This window comes from Drosophila sulfurigaster, chromosome 3 (assembly GCF_023558435.1).
Source record: "Drosophila sulfurigaster albostrigata strain 15112-1811.04 chromosome 3, ASM2355843v2, whole genome shotgun sequence".
Lineage (NCBI taxonomy): Eukaryota > Metazoa > Arthropoda > Insecta > Diptera > Drosophilidae > Drosophila > Drosophila sulfurigaster.
This window is the reverse complement of record NC_084883.1, coordinates 32,009,627-32,023,437: the sequence shown is the minus strand read 5'-3', so window position 1 is coordinate 32,023,437 and position 13,811 is coordinate 32,009,627. Positions and strand designations below refer to the sequence as shown.

At 41.2% G+C, this 13,811-nt stretch overlaps 1 protein-coding gene across 1 annotated transcript; it reads left to right on the top strand.

The window, feature by feature from the left end:
* Window positions 1-12,185: 12,185 nt before the first annotated feature.
* LOC133843377 (uncharacterized) lies at window positions 12,186-13,597 on the top strand. The gene is made up of 3 exons (XM_062276892.1): window positions 12,186-12,330; window positions 12,477-12,574; window positions 12,629-13,597. Exons 2-3 carry the CDS (start codon window positions 12,535-12,537, stop codon window positions 13,588-13,590), a joined length of 1,002 nt encoding a protein of 333 aa, XP_062132876.1. The 5' UTR covers window positions 12,186-12,330; window positions 12,477-12,534; the 3' UTR covers window positions 13,591-13,597.
* The last annotated feature ends 214 nt before the right edge of the window (window positions 13,598-13,811 follow it).

The following is a 13,811-nucleotide window of genomic DNA, read 5'->3' as shown; positions in this document are numbered from 1 at the left end:
GGCCCTGACAGACTAACATACTGAGCAGAATGTGCGCGATTATCTTAATTTATGCACAAGTCCAGTTGCTGGACTCTGTGTTTGTTATGCCTTTGTGTGTGCGTGTACGGAATGTGTGTGTGTGTGTATATGTGTATGTGTGTTTGTGTGCGATGTTTGCAGCTGGCAAAATAAATATAAATTGCAAAAACTGTCAAAGCCATGACAAAAAAAAAGAGAAAACTGGGAATGCAATAAAAAGCGTTCAAAGTCGAAAGGCGATTCCTATGCTATAGGTCTTCTGCTCTTCTTCCTCTTCTTCAGCAGCCCTACACACACAGACTGCGTGTGTGTTAGCACAATAAAGAAATTTTTATCGCTGCCGCATTTGACATTTGAAGTATGCGCTGCAAAATTTATTGTTGCCCCACCGCGCTTGTTTCAATACAAAACCGATAAACCTGCTTAAAATGAAAAACTTTTCGCTCTGGCATTTGCCTTTGCCTTTTGCCTTTGCCTTTGCCTTTTGCTTGTTTTCCTGTTCAGCTTTCACTTTTCCTTTGGCCAGTTCAGTTTTGTCCAGAATTTCAATTTCAATTTCAATTTGGGCTTTAATACCCATTGTATTTGCCTATTTAAAACACTCGACAAATATGGCAAACAAAGGCAGCAAACATTCAAGTGACGAAAGTATTTGCCAAGCACTGCTGCCAACCAGCAGTCCAGCAGCAGCAAAACAACAAAAGTACTTGTGGGGGGTTGTAGATGGGTCAGAGAGGGGAAGTGGAGGGAAGGCCGTTTTACCTGTTGAAAAATAGTTTTCCCATACCAATTTTCTAAATGCACGCAAACGTCAAAAGCAACAAATGATGCCGCAGCGCAGCAATGGCCCTGAAGGGAATGCAATACACAGAGAGAGAGAGAGAGAGAGAGCTATAGAGAAAGAGTAAGAGAGGGAGATCGGGGCAAGGTTGATATGGAGGGGGAAGTGGCATTGGAGGCGATTCGAGTGACAGGAAGCTGGGCGACAGAACTGTCATTGATTGTCACACATTGTGTCGAGCCAAGGAAAGTGAGCTGCGAGTGTGTGTCTGTGTGTATGTGTGTGTGTGTGTTTGAATGTTGGCAACTCTGATTGCCGAAGCCGTAATTGTGCGATGTGCGTTCGCTGCGTTGTTGGTTATGCCAGCTGCCAGCAATCGGCTTATAAATATTGCATGGGCTCTACGGTAAAACGATTGAAAAACAATGCGTTCGCTGACACTAAAGTGGTTCAATAATGCAAACGAAACGCGTTGCAAAACAAAGCAGAACAACAACAAAACCAAACGTAAACTCTTCTTTCTCTTTCTTCACGTTTTTCTTTTCGCCCTCTCAGTTTAATGGCAAGTCCTTGCGCCGTCGCATTTTATCGCAGCAGCAACAGCAGCAATAACAATACACTGGGCTGGCTGACTGGCATCTGTACCAACTTCAAATCAACACAGCTGGCACACCTGCTGCAGTCCGCAGTTGGCCACGTGACGTCAATGCAAATTGTACGTCGATTGCAACGACGTTGCGTATACGCACTGTGCCAAAAAGTTGTATTCACCACCAATTTGCATAACAATGGGTTAGCTTAGACTCCTTCCACCTTCCACACTACTCCGTATGCATATATACCCACTCTCGTTAAGTGTGACAATAAATTGCTGTCAAGTTTTATTTATCTATAGCTTTGGCCATTTCCTGTGTGTGGCTCGTGTCCAAGCCAAGCAATAATATGAGCAACACAAGAGCTGTAAATGTGAAGCACACTGAGATGCTCTATGAATCGGAGAAGTTGTGTACTAGGCTAGGTGTTGGCTACAATCGATGCTGATCAAAATGCATTAAAGTTTTCATTTTCTTACTCTTTAAATGTATTTTCTTTAGCACAAACAACTGCTCACTACTAACTGTTTACATATATTTTATTTTATGTATGTATGTTCATCTTTCTTTTTATTATTTAAAACGAATATTATTTATACATTGTTGCTTAAAAATTTCTTTTAATACTCTTTAAATTCATTTTCTTTAGTACTAACAACTGCTTACTATTAAATGTTTACATGTATTTTATTTATATTTATCTGCTTTATTATCAGTTTGTTACCAAACTGAATAATTACTAGGTTGTTTGTTATATACTTTTGTAGTACTTTAAATTAAAATCTAGTGTACGAATATAAATCTGATTTTCTCTTATTTTATTTATATTCTTTCGTAACTTTTAATTAAATTCTTTCTTGCGTAGAGCAAGATAACTCAACTCAATTGATAATTTTTTTATTTATTTTTATTTGCAAGTTAAGTTATAGAGTCAAAGAGCAAGCTAAAGCAACTGAAGGCCTTCCGACTGAGTTTACTAAAGTTAAGTCATTAACATGTTCACTAAACAACGTATTAATTAAAGTGTTTTACAATACTACTTTCATTACCTAGTGGTTGCATAGAAATGCGCCTTCAACCAAGAAAAAAGTACAGGGTATACAAAGCAGCAACTGGCACTTCATCTGCTCATTGCCATTTGCGCTCCGCAGTTGTGGTCAAAATGGCGCTGCCGAGTGCGCTTTATTACCTTTTTTCACTTGTACAAGGCAAATACGTTTTTGTTTCTTGTTGTTGGCCATTTCCTTTTTTTCCATTTGTTTTTGTTGTAGTTGTTGCTGGCTCGCTTTCTGTTTTGTCGGGTTCATTGTCTTTTTGACCAGACACCAAAGTGCTAACCAACGTCTGCTATTTGTGTGAGTGAGAATCCCTTTGCCACGTGTGTGTGTGTGTGTGTGTGTGTGTGTGTGTGTGTGTGTGTGTTGGTGAATTTGTATGCCTCGCGTGTGCGTGGCAAACAAATAACACACAAAAGGGCAAAGCCAATGGCGGTGGCAGTGGCAAAGGCAATGGAAATCGCAATGGCAACGCCGCACGCTTGTCTCTTCTCCCTCGCTCGTCCATCTCTTGGGCATAATTTGCGTTTAATGAATTGTGCAAAAAGATTTTTATTCACTTAGCTGCACACACACACACGCACACACATATACACGTATTGACACACACTCGCAGAGACAGTTGAAGAGGGACACCTCGCACATGGGGTAACAGGAATGTAAGCCGCTTAGCGGCATTTTGGTCTAGCAAATTGAAATGCGCCGCATATTGGCCTCGGCTGGTCCTCAGCATACAATATTTGACAACGGAGCTAATTCCTCTTTATTCCCGATTGCTTTTCGATCAATTATTTAGTCATTAATGTTACTTAGAATGCGTCTCCAATTCTTGGAAGTTTGATCGATGAATTCGTCGACGCGTCCCTCTTTAAATGTGGAATTCGCTTGAAAATTTTCGTCAATGTTAATAATGGTTGTCCATTAGATGAAAACAAAAGAAGCCACCAACAAAAAAAAGCGACTGGATTTCTGCTAATTGCACAAACTGCGTAGCAAAAAAAAACCGAACCGAAATTATATTAAATTTTTGGTGCTTTTGCTTTACGTGAAGCGGAAAATCTTAAAGCATACTTTGCGGTCTTTATTGCCGTGGCAACTTGAGGCGTTCGTTTAACACTTGAGGCTGGCCATCATTCGCATACTCACGTACACACACACACACAGCTGTCAGTTCATCATTTGAAGTGCAGCAACAACTACACGATGAAGAAGAAGATGAAAATGGAGAAGAAGAAGAAGTACACTTAACACCACATCAACTTAAGATGATGGCCGGCGTGACAACAACACACGCGAACTTTTCAAGATATGCGAACAGTAACAAAGGCAGCCAAAAACACAAACGCATAAATAAATAAAAAAAAAAAACAGCGAGAGTGACACAAGCGAGACAGAGCATGAGATAGAGAGAGAGCGAGAAAGAGGGGGATTGTAAAAGAGATAGAGGGAAAGCGGAAGCTGTAATTTACACAGCCGCTTCACGCTCAATATGAACGTCAGAAACGTTTTGCTGATATCGGCCACATTGGACACGCCCATTGCACGCCTTTATCTGACGTTTTGTGGATGCGTGCCACGGTTGTGAATATCCTGTAAGTCCTGACAGAACGGATATGCAAGAATATATAATCATTGGAGTTTCACATATTTTCAACTTTAATTATAACTAGAAGTTTATTTAAATTATAATATATTTTTTTTATATTATTTTTTTGTTTCCTAGATATGCAAGCTAAAGCTCATAAATTGTGATTTTTTTAATGCATTTCATTTCATATTACTGTTTTTAATATGTTTTCCTAACTACTTATGACTATTTTGCTGAATTTGGTTTTCCTCAGTATTAATTTGGTTATACCCAATGGTTTTCGAAATAATAATACTAGTTCCCTTCTATTTAGTGAATTAAAATAATAATAATAACTTTCTGATGGGTGTAAAATCTGAAAATAATATCAATTCCATATAAATGAAGGGTATTTTCTGCACGTTCATATTATGTTAACTACATTATTTTTTTTTTTAGCACTTTGATACGCATTTCAATGCTGCTGTGGCACTTCGTTGTCTTTGGCTCGTGTCGATTGTCGCCTTCCGTTGGCTCAATCATTTTACGTCCCATAAAACATAAATAGAAATCGATGCTCGATGCTCGATGCTCGATGGAGGCATCTCTCCATCTCCTATCTCGCACTCCAGGCTTCCATTGCCACATCCACATTCTTGTGCCGCCAAATTCAAGCTCATGCCCATTCAGTTTCCACAACCATTGGCAGTTTCATTGCCGTTTCGATTGTCATTGTTTCGTCTGCCCAGCGACAATTTGAATTACCAGCACAAAAAAAAAGAAAACGACAAAGAAAAACAGAAGGAAAATCGCTGGCAAAGGTTTGCCAACACGGAGTAAAAGAGGATTTTTCTTTGAGAAGGACTGAAGGCCTTGGTGTTGAGGCACTTGGCGTATGTCGCACGTATCTGTATCTGTAGTTGTATTTGGGTAGCTGTATCTGTATCTGTCTGTCGTTAGGTCTGCGGTGCTCCGGCGATTGTTGCCGCTGTCCTTGTCTCGGCATCGTAACGCGCTCCCCAGGGCAACATTTGGCGGTTTTTGCCTGAGGCGAGCAAGTCTATAATGCAGCATTATTTTATGTCGAGCCAAGCAATTTATTGAATTTTCTCCTTCGTTGCCTTGCCCTTCTCTCTCTCTCAGCGCCCCCGTCTCTGTCTCTGTCTTTATCTTTGCCATGTTTCATTTTGGGTTTTAGCTTTACAGTTTGAGTTTTGCGCTGAAGTATTTTATGGCACTTTTGGGTGAATATCAATAAATTTTTAATACATATGATAAAGTGCGTCAAATGATGATTGAAATTGAGCTTCAACTTCTTCAAGGCAACTTTTGTGTGGTACTCATGTATTTGGTTCGCTTCTTTTTTGTCTGCTAATGTTGTTGCAACATGAACTTGCTGCACGTTTTTTGAAAAGGTTTGTTCAATCTTGGATCTATGCAGTAAATTCAATTCACTTTTTGCCTTTGTACTTCGTACTATCTTTTACACTCGACTTTGCCATTTGCCATTTGCTATTTGCCTTTTGCCACTCGCCGCTTTACCACATGCAACTTGACACTTGCCACTTGCCACTTACCGCTTTACACTTTCCACTTTCGTTTGGCCAGTGGAAGTGATAAGAAAAATGCAATTTTCAGCAGCGCACATGTGACAAAAGTTGAAGAGTGTAAAGCAGAAGAAGAAGATGGAGGGAATGAGGTGAAAGAAGTCTTGTACTAGCTAAGCAGCTTAGCAGCAGCTGCCTGCTGTCTGTCTGCAGCCTTTTGAAGCAGTCAGTGCCCAATTCAATTGGGGCAATCAAATCAATGGCAAACGCCACTAAATTTGTGATTTTTATGCAAATTTAAACGAAATATTTGCATAGAGTCAGCGGCGGATGGCGGCAACTAAAACTGGGAATGAGACACTGATTGAATCGCTCGCTAACTGTATTCGCTCCTCTCTCTCTCTCTGTCTATCTCTCTCAGTCTCTCGTTATCTATCTCGGCAGCCAAATTTAATTGCTTTAGTGTATGCGTATGCGAATCAACTCAACTCACACACATTTAATTACAACACCGTTGGCAATAATTTATAATACTAATTAAAATTTTGAACACGCACACACACACACATGCGTTCGATCTTGGCACACATACGAAGATATACGCACACAAATAATCAAGGGTAGAAGACACGCCTCTGGCATTGAAAATTTCCATTTGCATGCAGACTACGACAACAGTTAGACAGTCACGTTTTCCAGCGTTCACATGTGTGTGTGTGTGTGCGAGCGTGCGAGTGTGTGTGTGACCTTTATCAATCAAATGTTAATTAAGTTTCAAGTCTGGCAAAGGCAGGCAAAAGGCCAAAACCAACTAACAATCCTCAAAATTGCTTCGGTTTGTATCTGCTCCTCCCTTTGGGGCACTTTCAATATGACAAAGCGGCGACGGCGACGGTGACGGCGACAGCTAGTTAAAAATTATTGCGTATACGCCAAGTGGCACGCTGTTGTGCGCGAAAAGTGTAATGCGCGCATCAAATAAAATTAGCCACTTGCAACACACACAAACACAGGTCTGTTTGTGCTGCTCTTTTGCTCTGCTCGATTGGCTGTCCAATGTGCAGACACAAAAGCGCAACCGGAAACGGAAATGCTCTGCAGCACATGTCATCCGTTCACATTCTTCCTATATGTTCTGTGTTTCTCCACCACCCCTCTCTGTCTCTCTGACGACATTGTCTAGCTTGTTTGTAATGGTTTTTTGGTTAACATGCGCCCAGATTGATGCGTGGCCAAATTGTACACAGCCGCAAATTGTGGCAATTTCGGTTGCTGTCAACGACTCACACACACACACACACGTTCTTCAAGTGGGAAAAGGCACGTTTTTCTACCAGGCAATGGCCATAGAAATGGCCAAAACAAGACAGTCAACTTGCCACAGGCAGCAACATGAGCTGCAGAAGCAGCAGCAACCAAAGCCAACACAGAAGTCGAAGCTGCTGGCATTGCTGTGGTTTGCCAGCTCTTCACTTGTCACTCTGTCGCTCTGTCAGCTCATCCGTCTGTCAGTCACATTTCGAGTTTATGCATTGGACTGCAGCAAAGCAATTTAAGCACTTTATGAAATCGTATTAAAATGCAATAAATTGTGTTCAAAAATGTTTTGTCTATGACACATAAATGGCGCTGCACTTGGCAAACAAAAAACCAAACACACACACTTTACAGTTGATCAGATTTTGTGTGGTTGAAATCATTGATATAGAAGAGCTTACAGTTTTACAATTAGTCAAACTGGCGTGAAATTACTGAAGTATTATGTTGCGCAGCTCTAATATTTTACACTTTATATCGAAGCTAATCTCGTGTGAGTACAATTTGCAGCTTACATTTGTGTGCATTTAACGCCACGTTTATTTATCGCTTGTGCGTTTAAATTTACGTTCTTGCACGTTTCGCAGCTGACACATTGCGTATACGCCACGTATCAGCGGGCAAATGCAACTGCAACTGCGATGGCGATGGCGACGAGTGCATTGTGTGTGAGAGCAAAGTGACAAGAGCAGCAAAGCGAAAGGTCATCGCATGCACCTTGGCATTTGTCTCCATTCCCCGGTCCGTTCCCCTCTCCTGTGTGTTTCCTGTTACTGTTACTACTGACACTCACGCTCACGTTCCCCCCACCCGCACACACACACCCGCGCCCTGCTTGGCAGTTGTAAATGACAGTCGTCAGAATGGCACAAAAGACAGCCAGCTGCCAGATGTGGATGTGTTGCATTGGGATGCAGTAAACTGCAACGTGCAACCACCAAAAACAAAAAAAAAACAACAGAGCAAAAAAATGTCAGTTGCCATTGCGTTGCAACTTTTTAGCTTCAGTTTCGAGAGCTATTTGATTGCCCCCAAAGAACTGTCGACAACCTAACAAAAGCTTCTATTGATCGCCACACATTTTTCACCTACTGTCATTGACCATTAATCGAAGGCTAATCAGCTTAAAGCTCCTCGCGTTCCATAACTGCATTTGCTGCTGCTCCCAAATGGCTTGGAAAAGTTCTTTGGATCCAGTGCAGGGTAATTGCTCGTGAACGGACTGTGAAAAATGGCATTTAAGTTCGCGTTTTTGGCCCAGTTAGTTCGTCTAACTGTTACGGAGGAATCGTGGCATATGTCAGAAATTTGGCCAACTGACTGCGAGAATTGTGCACAACACCAAAAAAAAGCTGAAATGCAATTTGGTTAAAGCGACATGTTGCATGCATATTGAATGCAACACACAGAGTTGAATTTGCTGGCCCTGTCGGTTAAATTAATTCACTCAACTTTTTGCAGTGCACACTAAAAAAATAAAACAAATAAACAGCAACAACTCTGCTTAAAATGTATAAAAATAAAAGCGAAAGAGCGGGAGAGCGGGAGAGAGTGCGGGAGGAAAGTTGAACAAATCGCAAACGAAATAATTGAATTTTCATTTCCGTTTTATGTGTTTACTTCCGCTGCGTGCTTCAGGCAGGCACATTTCATGATTGTGACGGCCCTCGGCACATCGACCTTATAAATGAGGTACGGCTTTCTCAGACTCTGCCCTGGCCCACCCATTTTCATTCTGATTTCAGCCTATTTGTATACAAAAGCACTCAATTTTTGGCAGGCTTGAAAACTTTTTAAGTCAATTGTCAAAAGGTTTTTAACGTATTTTCAGAGCCAGAGCCCCACACGCACCATTCCCTTGCACCCCAGCTCCCGCCTCTCCAATCATTGTGCAACTGTGCCGCTGTGTCGACTGTTTCTTTATCGTTTTGTTGCGCTGCGAAATTGAAATATAATTCGGTAAAGTTTTGCCGTACGTGGCCATAAATCAATGGCAGCCGAAAAAAGGCGGCCAAACTCAAATTGATTTAAGCCTCGAATGTGTTGTGTTGCGTGTGGGCGTGGTCTGCAATCAAATGAGACACTGTCACATAATGCGGTCAGCATCAGCTTGGCAAACCTTAAATTCTTGATTAATTCGCCGTTAATAGAGCACAGAAATGATCGTATAAAATGCACATAAAGTATTTTCTAGTTGTCAGTCTTCATTTGATTAGGATTCACTCGAATGCGCAACAGACACTCACTCCATTGCATTGCCACTCAAAGCGAAATGACAGTAACCACAGAACCACCTTCAGCTTCTCATTCTCGTTTCTACTCTTTGCATGCTGCATAACTCATATCTCATTTTGATGGGAATCTCTCTCGCGTAGAGCTCATAACATTTGCATAAACTAAATATGCAACCTTCAGTTTCTGGTTGTAAATTTCACAACTAACCATAAACATAAAAAAAAACGCAACAGACAAGCGTATTAAACATCAACTAAGGCAGTCGGTGAACCGCAAATCGCGGTTTTTATATTCAGACTGTACCATCTGCTTTTGTCCAAGCATTTGCAATCATCTTTTTGCAGTCTTAAAATTACACAAAAAAAGGAAAAAAACGAAAAACGAAAAGCAAATCGAAATAGAAAACTGAAAAATGAGCAGATGAGCAGATGAGTATACGCCATGTTGGCTCATCAAACTAGTTGTCGACTCGTGTCTCGTGTTGCCCGCTTTTGCTGTCTCTAGTTTGCTTGTTGTCTTTGTCACATGTCAAAGGACTCGTGCTTCAAACTGTGCTTATTGCTGCTTCATTTTGTGCTTCTCGGTCGCGTCACTTGCACATTTAATTAAGTTTACGGCACGCTGCACACGTAAAGGACGCAGATCGCAGGTCGCAAGACGCGTTAGGGGAGCGGAGCAGAGCAGAGGGAATGAAGGACGCTATTAATTAAATTGCTTTATACAGTTAAGTCGCCAAGCCGAAAAGTTTGTGTGTCAACAATTGGAATATTAACGAGCCAACTAATGAGAGTTCACAAAAGGCGCCCTCTTTCTCATTCTTCTTCTCTTTCTCTCAGCGTGTGTGCGTGTGTTGGTTTGGAGTGTGCTGCCACCTTGGCAACAGCAACTAACTGAATACTTATTAAATGTTTGCTGTAAGCGACACGCCACCACCTGCACAGCCTTAAGATCAAAGTCAAGTCCTGGCCACGACAAATCCTGCACCCAAATCCTGTCTGGCTGCTGCCGGCGCAGACAACACAGAGTTTTGCCCAATTATTGCTCAACTCTTTGTTTACTTACTTGGCTTGTCTGTGCTGCGCCAAATCCCAACAAATATGCCAATATGGGACTACTGGACTGCTGTTGTCGGCTAGAACATGGGTTGCTCTAATAAATATCGACAGGCCAAACGAACGAGTGGCTTTCAGGTTGACGCCTTTTGAAGTGTATTCAACTAACGAACGACGCAGCGCATGCGAGGGTCTCTCTAAACATAAGGTCTGTTAGTTAATGGTTGAAGTTGATTAATAACACCCGCTAATATATGTTATATACAACCCGAATAGTATATATAACATTATGCTTGTAGAAAATGTCATGTAGCAGGCAGAAATAGGCATCTATGTCCGTATGAAATACTAGTTGACTGAGGTGCACTCTAGTATATTTTGTACTAAATGACATATTTAGCAGTTAATAATAACATTGATTGACTATATCTTATAAAAATTAAGGTAATTTAGTTTATTTAAGTATTTTTACTATAATTTCAGAATAATAACGCATCGTCTCTTTATTCCAAATACATCATTTTGTATATTTAAGTATTTTTCGGAATATTGATTTGATATATTTTAAGAATAATACCGTAATGTTTGACTCTAATTTAAAATTAGAGGGTATTTCACAATTGGGTGTGCTTTGCAATCTTACTTGCTTTTGATTGAGCTCGTTAGCTCTCTCGTTAGCTTAAACTTGACACCATCTTGGAACTGGTCGAGCTGCCCTAACAACAGTCTATGTGGATGGACTTATTAAACGTTTTACAGACTTCGTTTGACCCCGCACAACATATGGGCATTTTAAATATTTAAGCTGCTTGTCGTGCGCAAATCCAGCAGGCGAATCGACTTATATTAAATACACTCGAGCAACAACAGACAGTTGAAGATAAGCAGCTGCGAGAGCGCGCGCGAACAGCCAGAGGGCATACAATGTGCAAATCCCAGTGCAGCGGCAGCAACAGCAGCAGTTGCTTCAATTCCAATCCCAATCCAAGCTGGAGATTCGCTCTCTCCCCCTCTTGGCTGGCAATCGCCTTGGCATTTACATATAAGCTGATAAGCAAAGTGCTTCCGCCTCCAACTGCGAGACATTTCACCTCCAACCTCTCCATCTCTCACCTTTTTCACCTGCGCCGGGAAGTATGCAACAAAATGTAGGTGTGGGTGCTTGTGAGTGTTGTGTTGTGTGTGTTTGTGTCAATATGAAAATGTCGCCAGTTTATGAAATCGCAAGCGTTGAAATTTACATTTGAGGCACGCACTTTACATTATTAATGCCAGACGCTGAAGGCGCAACAACAACAAATTAGTCGCCCAACGGATGTAGCAATGTCTGTGGCAGCCATATTGCTTATGCACATGTGTGTGTGCGTAAGCGTGTGTGTGTGCCTGTGTTGGTAAATGCTTCTGCCATTTGGCAAATGTATCGCATTTCGTTTGTGTGTTTGCATTTTTACGCCTCGCTGAGAATTTTCCAATTTTGCTGCTAATATTTATTAATCAAGTAATAGCAACACACACACACACAATCGCATATTCACTTACTCACAAGCACGCACACACACACACACATACACACTCAGAAGCAGTAAGCACAAGCGCTTATGAATATGTGAGTGGGGCACTTGTGTGTGTTGTTTGATTTTTGCACAAAAATTGATTGGAAATTTATAAGCTAAACTTTTTCACAGTATTTTTTTTCTTTTCTGTTCTTTTGGTTTTTCGGTTTTTGTTTTGCGGCGGAATCAGAAGCAAACTTTTTGCCATTTTCCGTTGTTGTTGTTGTTGTTGCTCTTGTTGCTTTTTGTATCCGCTGCCATTCGCAGCACTTGAAAAGGTCGCCACACACACGCATACATATGTATGAATGCGAGTGTGTACGTTTGGCTATTGACTTTTGAATATTGCCAGCCATATGATGAATTATAAGTGGAAACTTTAACGTGCCAACCAAAAAAAAAAACAGAAGTTCACCGGATTTCCATAAAAAAATCATTTGATATACGAGAGTGAGTGTGCGAGTGTGTGTACGAGTGTGGCAATAGACTATAGAGAGCAGGCTTTGCTGCTCTCCAAAAACTCACTGTCAAAGTGCGGCTGAGAAGCTAAAAAAGTAAAACATTTCAAATCATTCAATGTACAAACCTCGTAACGTGCACATCACAAAAGTGAGTCAATCACAAAAAAAAAAACAACGACTATAAATATAAATTTGTGTTAACAGGACAACTGAGATTCATTTATTGTTTTTTATAAACAAATTGAATTGCATTTTGATTGATACAATTTATATTTTTTGGTTTTTATTCGTCAGCTCTTTCAGAGTTCTTATTCAAGCATACAAAATCTGCAAATCGGGACAAGCTGCAATTATGGACGACTCGTGGGTTAAATGTTTACTTCTCATTTGTTGTAAGTGAAGTGTGAAGCGCAATTCGAGCTTAGTTTACTATTAGTGTTTCTTAGGCGGTCTTCTGATGCTGCCTCAGCCTATTCATGCATTGCGCATCAAGCGTGCTGATAATGGAACTGTCAAGGCCGTGCCAGAGGTTTTAAATAAGCCACAGGTTGAGATCGTTGTGCCAATTGCAGCTTCTAATGCAAGTGCTGTTCCAGTTTCAGATCTAGCGACTGCTGCTGCTGTGGTGCAGCCACAAAAGAAATTGGAACTGGAAGAGGAGCTGCCACTGGCTCTTGATTTAGCTGAACGCATGTACCGCGCTAAGCGTCGCATGTCGCCGTTGCCCAAGGACGAATCTGTGTTGCCTAAATCAGTCCACCACGCAACATATCCCGCACATGTTGCTTCTCCACCTCTTGTATACTACAACAAGATGATTTCACCGGATGGAAAGCAGGAAGTTAAAGAGTTTCAGCTGCTAGCACCCAACATGGTTATCGAGAGCTTGCAGCGCGATATGAACTATGGTCCAGTACCTGAAATGGGCGGTGTGCTGCTACTGAATGCAGACAATCGTATGCATGGCTTGTCCAAGCCAAAACATCATCACAGGCACAAGCCATCGCTGGCTCTGCCGCCCTTTCTGTATATGCTGCAGCAAATGCTGCAGCCGAACTTGAATCTCGACATGGAAATGCCGCAGAGTCCACGTAATCACATTGATGCACCGATCTATCAATTTCTCGACAACGCCGTGGATAATGCGCTGCACAACAATCATGAGTTAATGGATCGTGTGCTGGACGATCATTATCATGATGAAATAATGGAGAAAGACAAAGAAACCAAGGACCAGGAAGGAAACGCCAATGAGTTGTCATTGCAAAAGATCGAACTGACCAAAGAGGACAAGGCCAAGGACGAACTGTTGGTCAGCTGTCCCATTCACCACGAACATCATGCGAACGCTAATGGGGATGCTATCGACGATGATGTAGTGCTGGTCAACGAGTGTCACATCGTCTAGGATGGGGCACACTAAGAGGGGAAATTAGTTTAAAAGCAAATTTATTAAATTTTAGGTAGGTTATTTTCTTAGTTGTATTTTTAATTCCTTTTTTGGTTCAATAAAAACGTAAGAAATTAAGTATACGTTAATCGACATTAAAAAAAATATTGCATACTTTTAGGCAGCTCGTGCATTTGTGCATTTAATTTTGCCTTTTCAAACTAATCTTCTAAACTTGT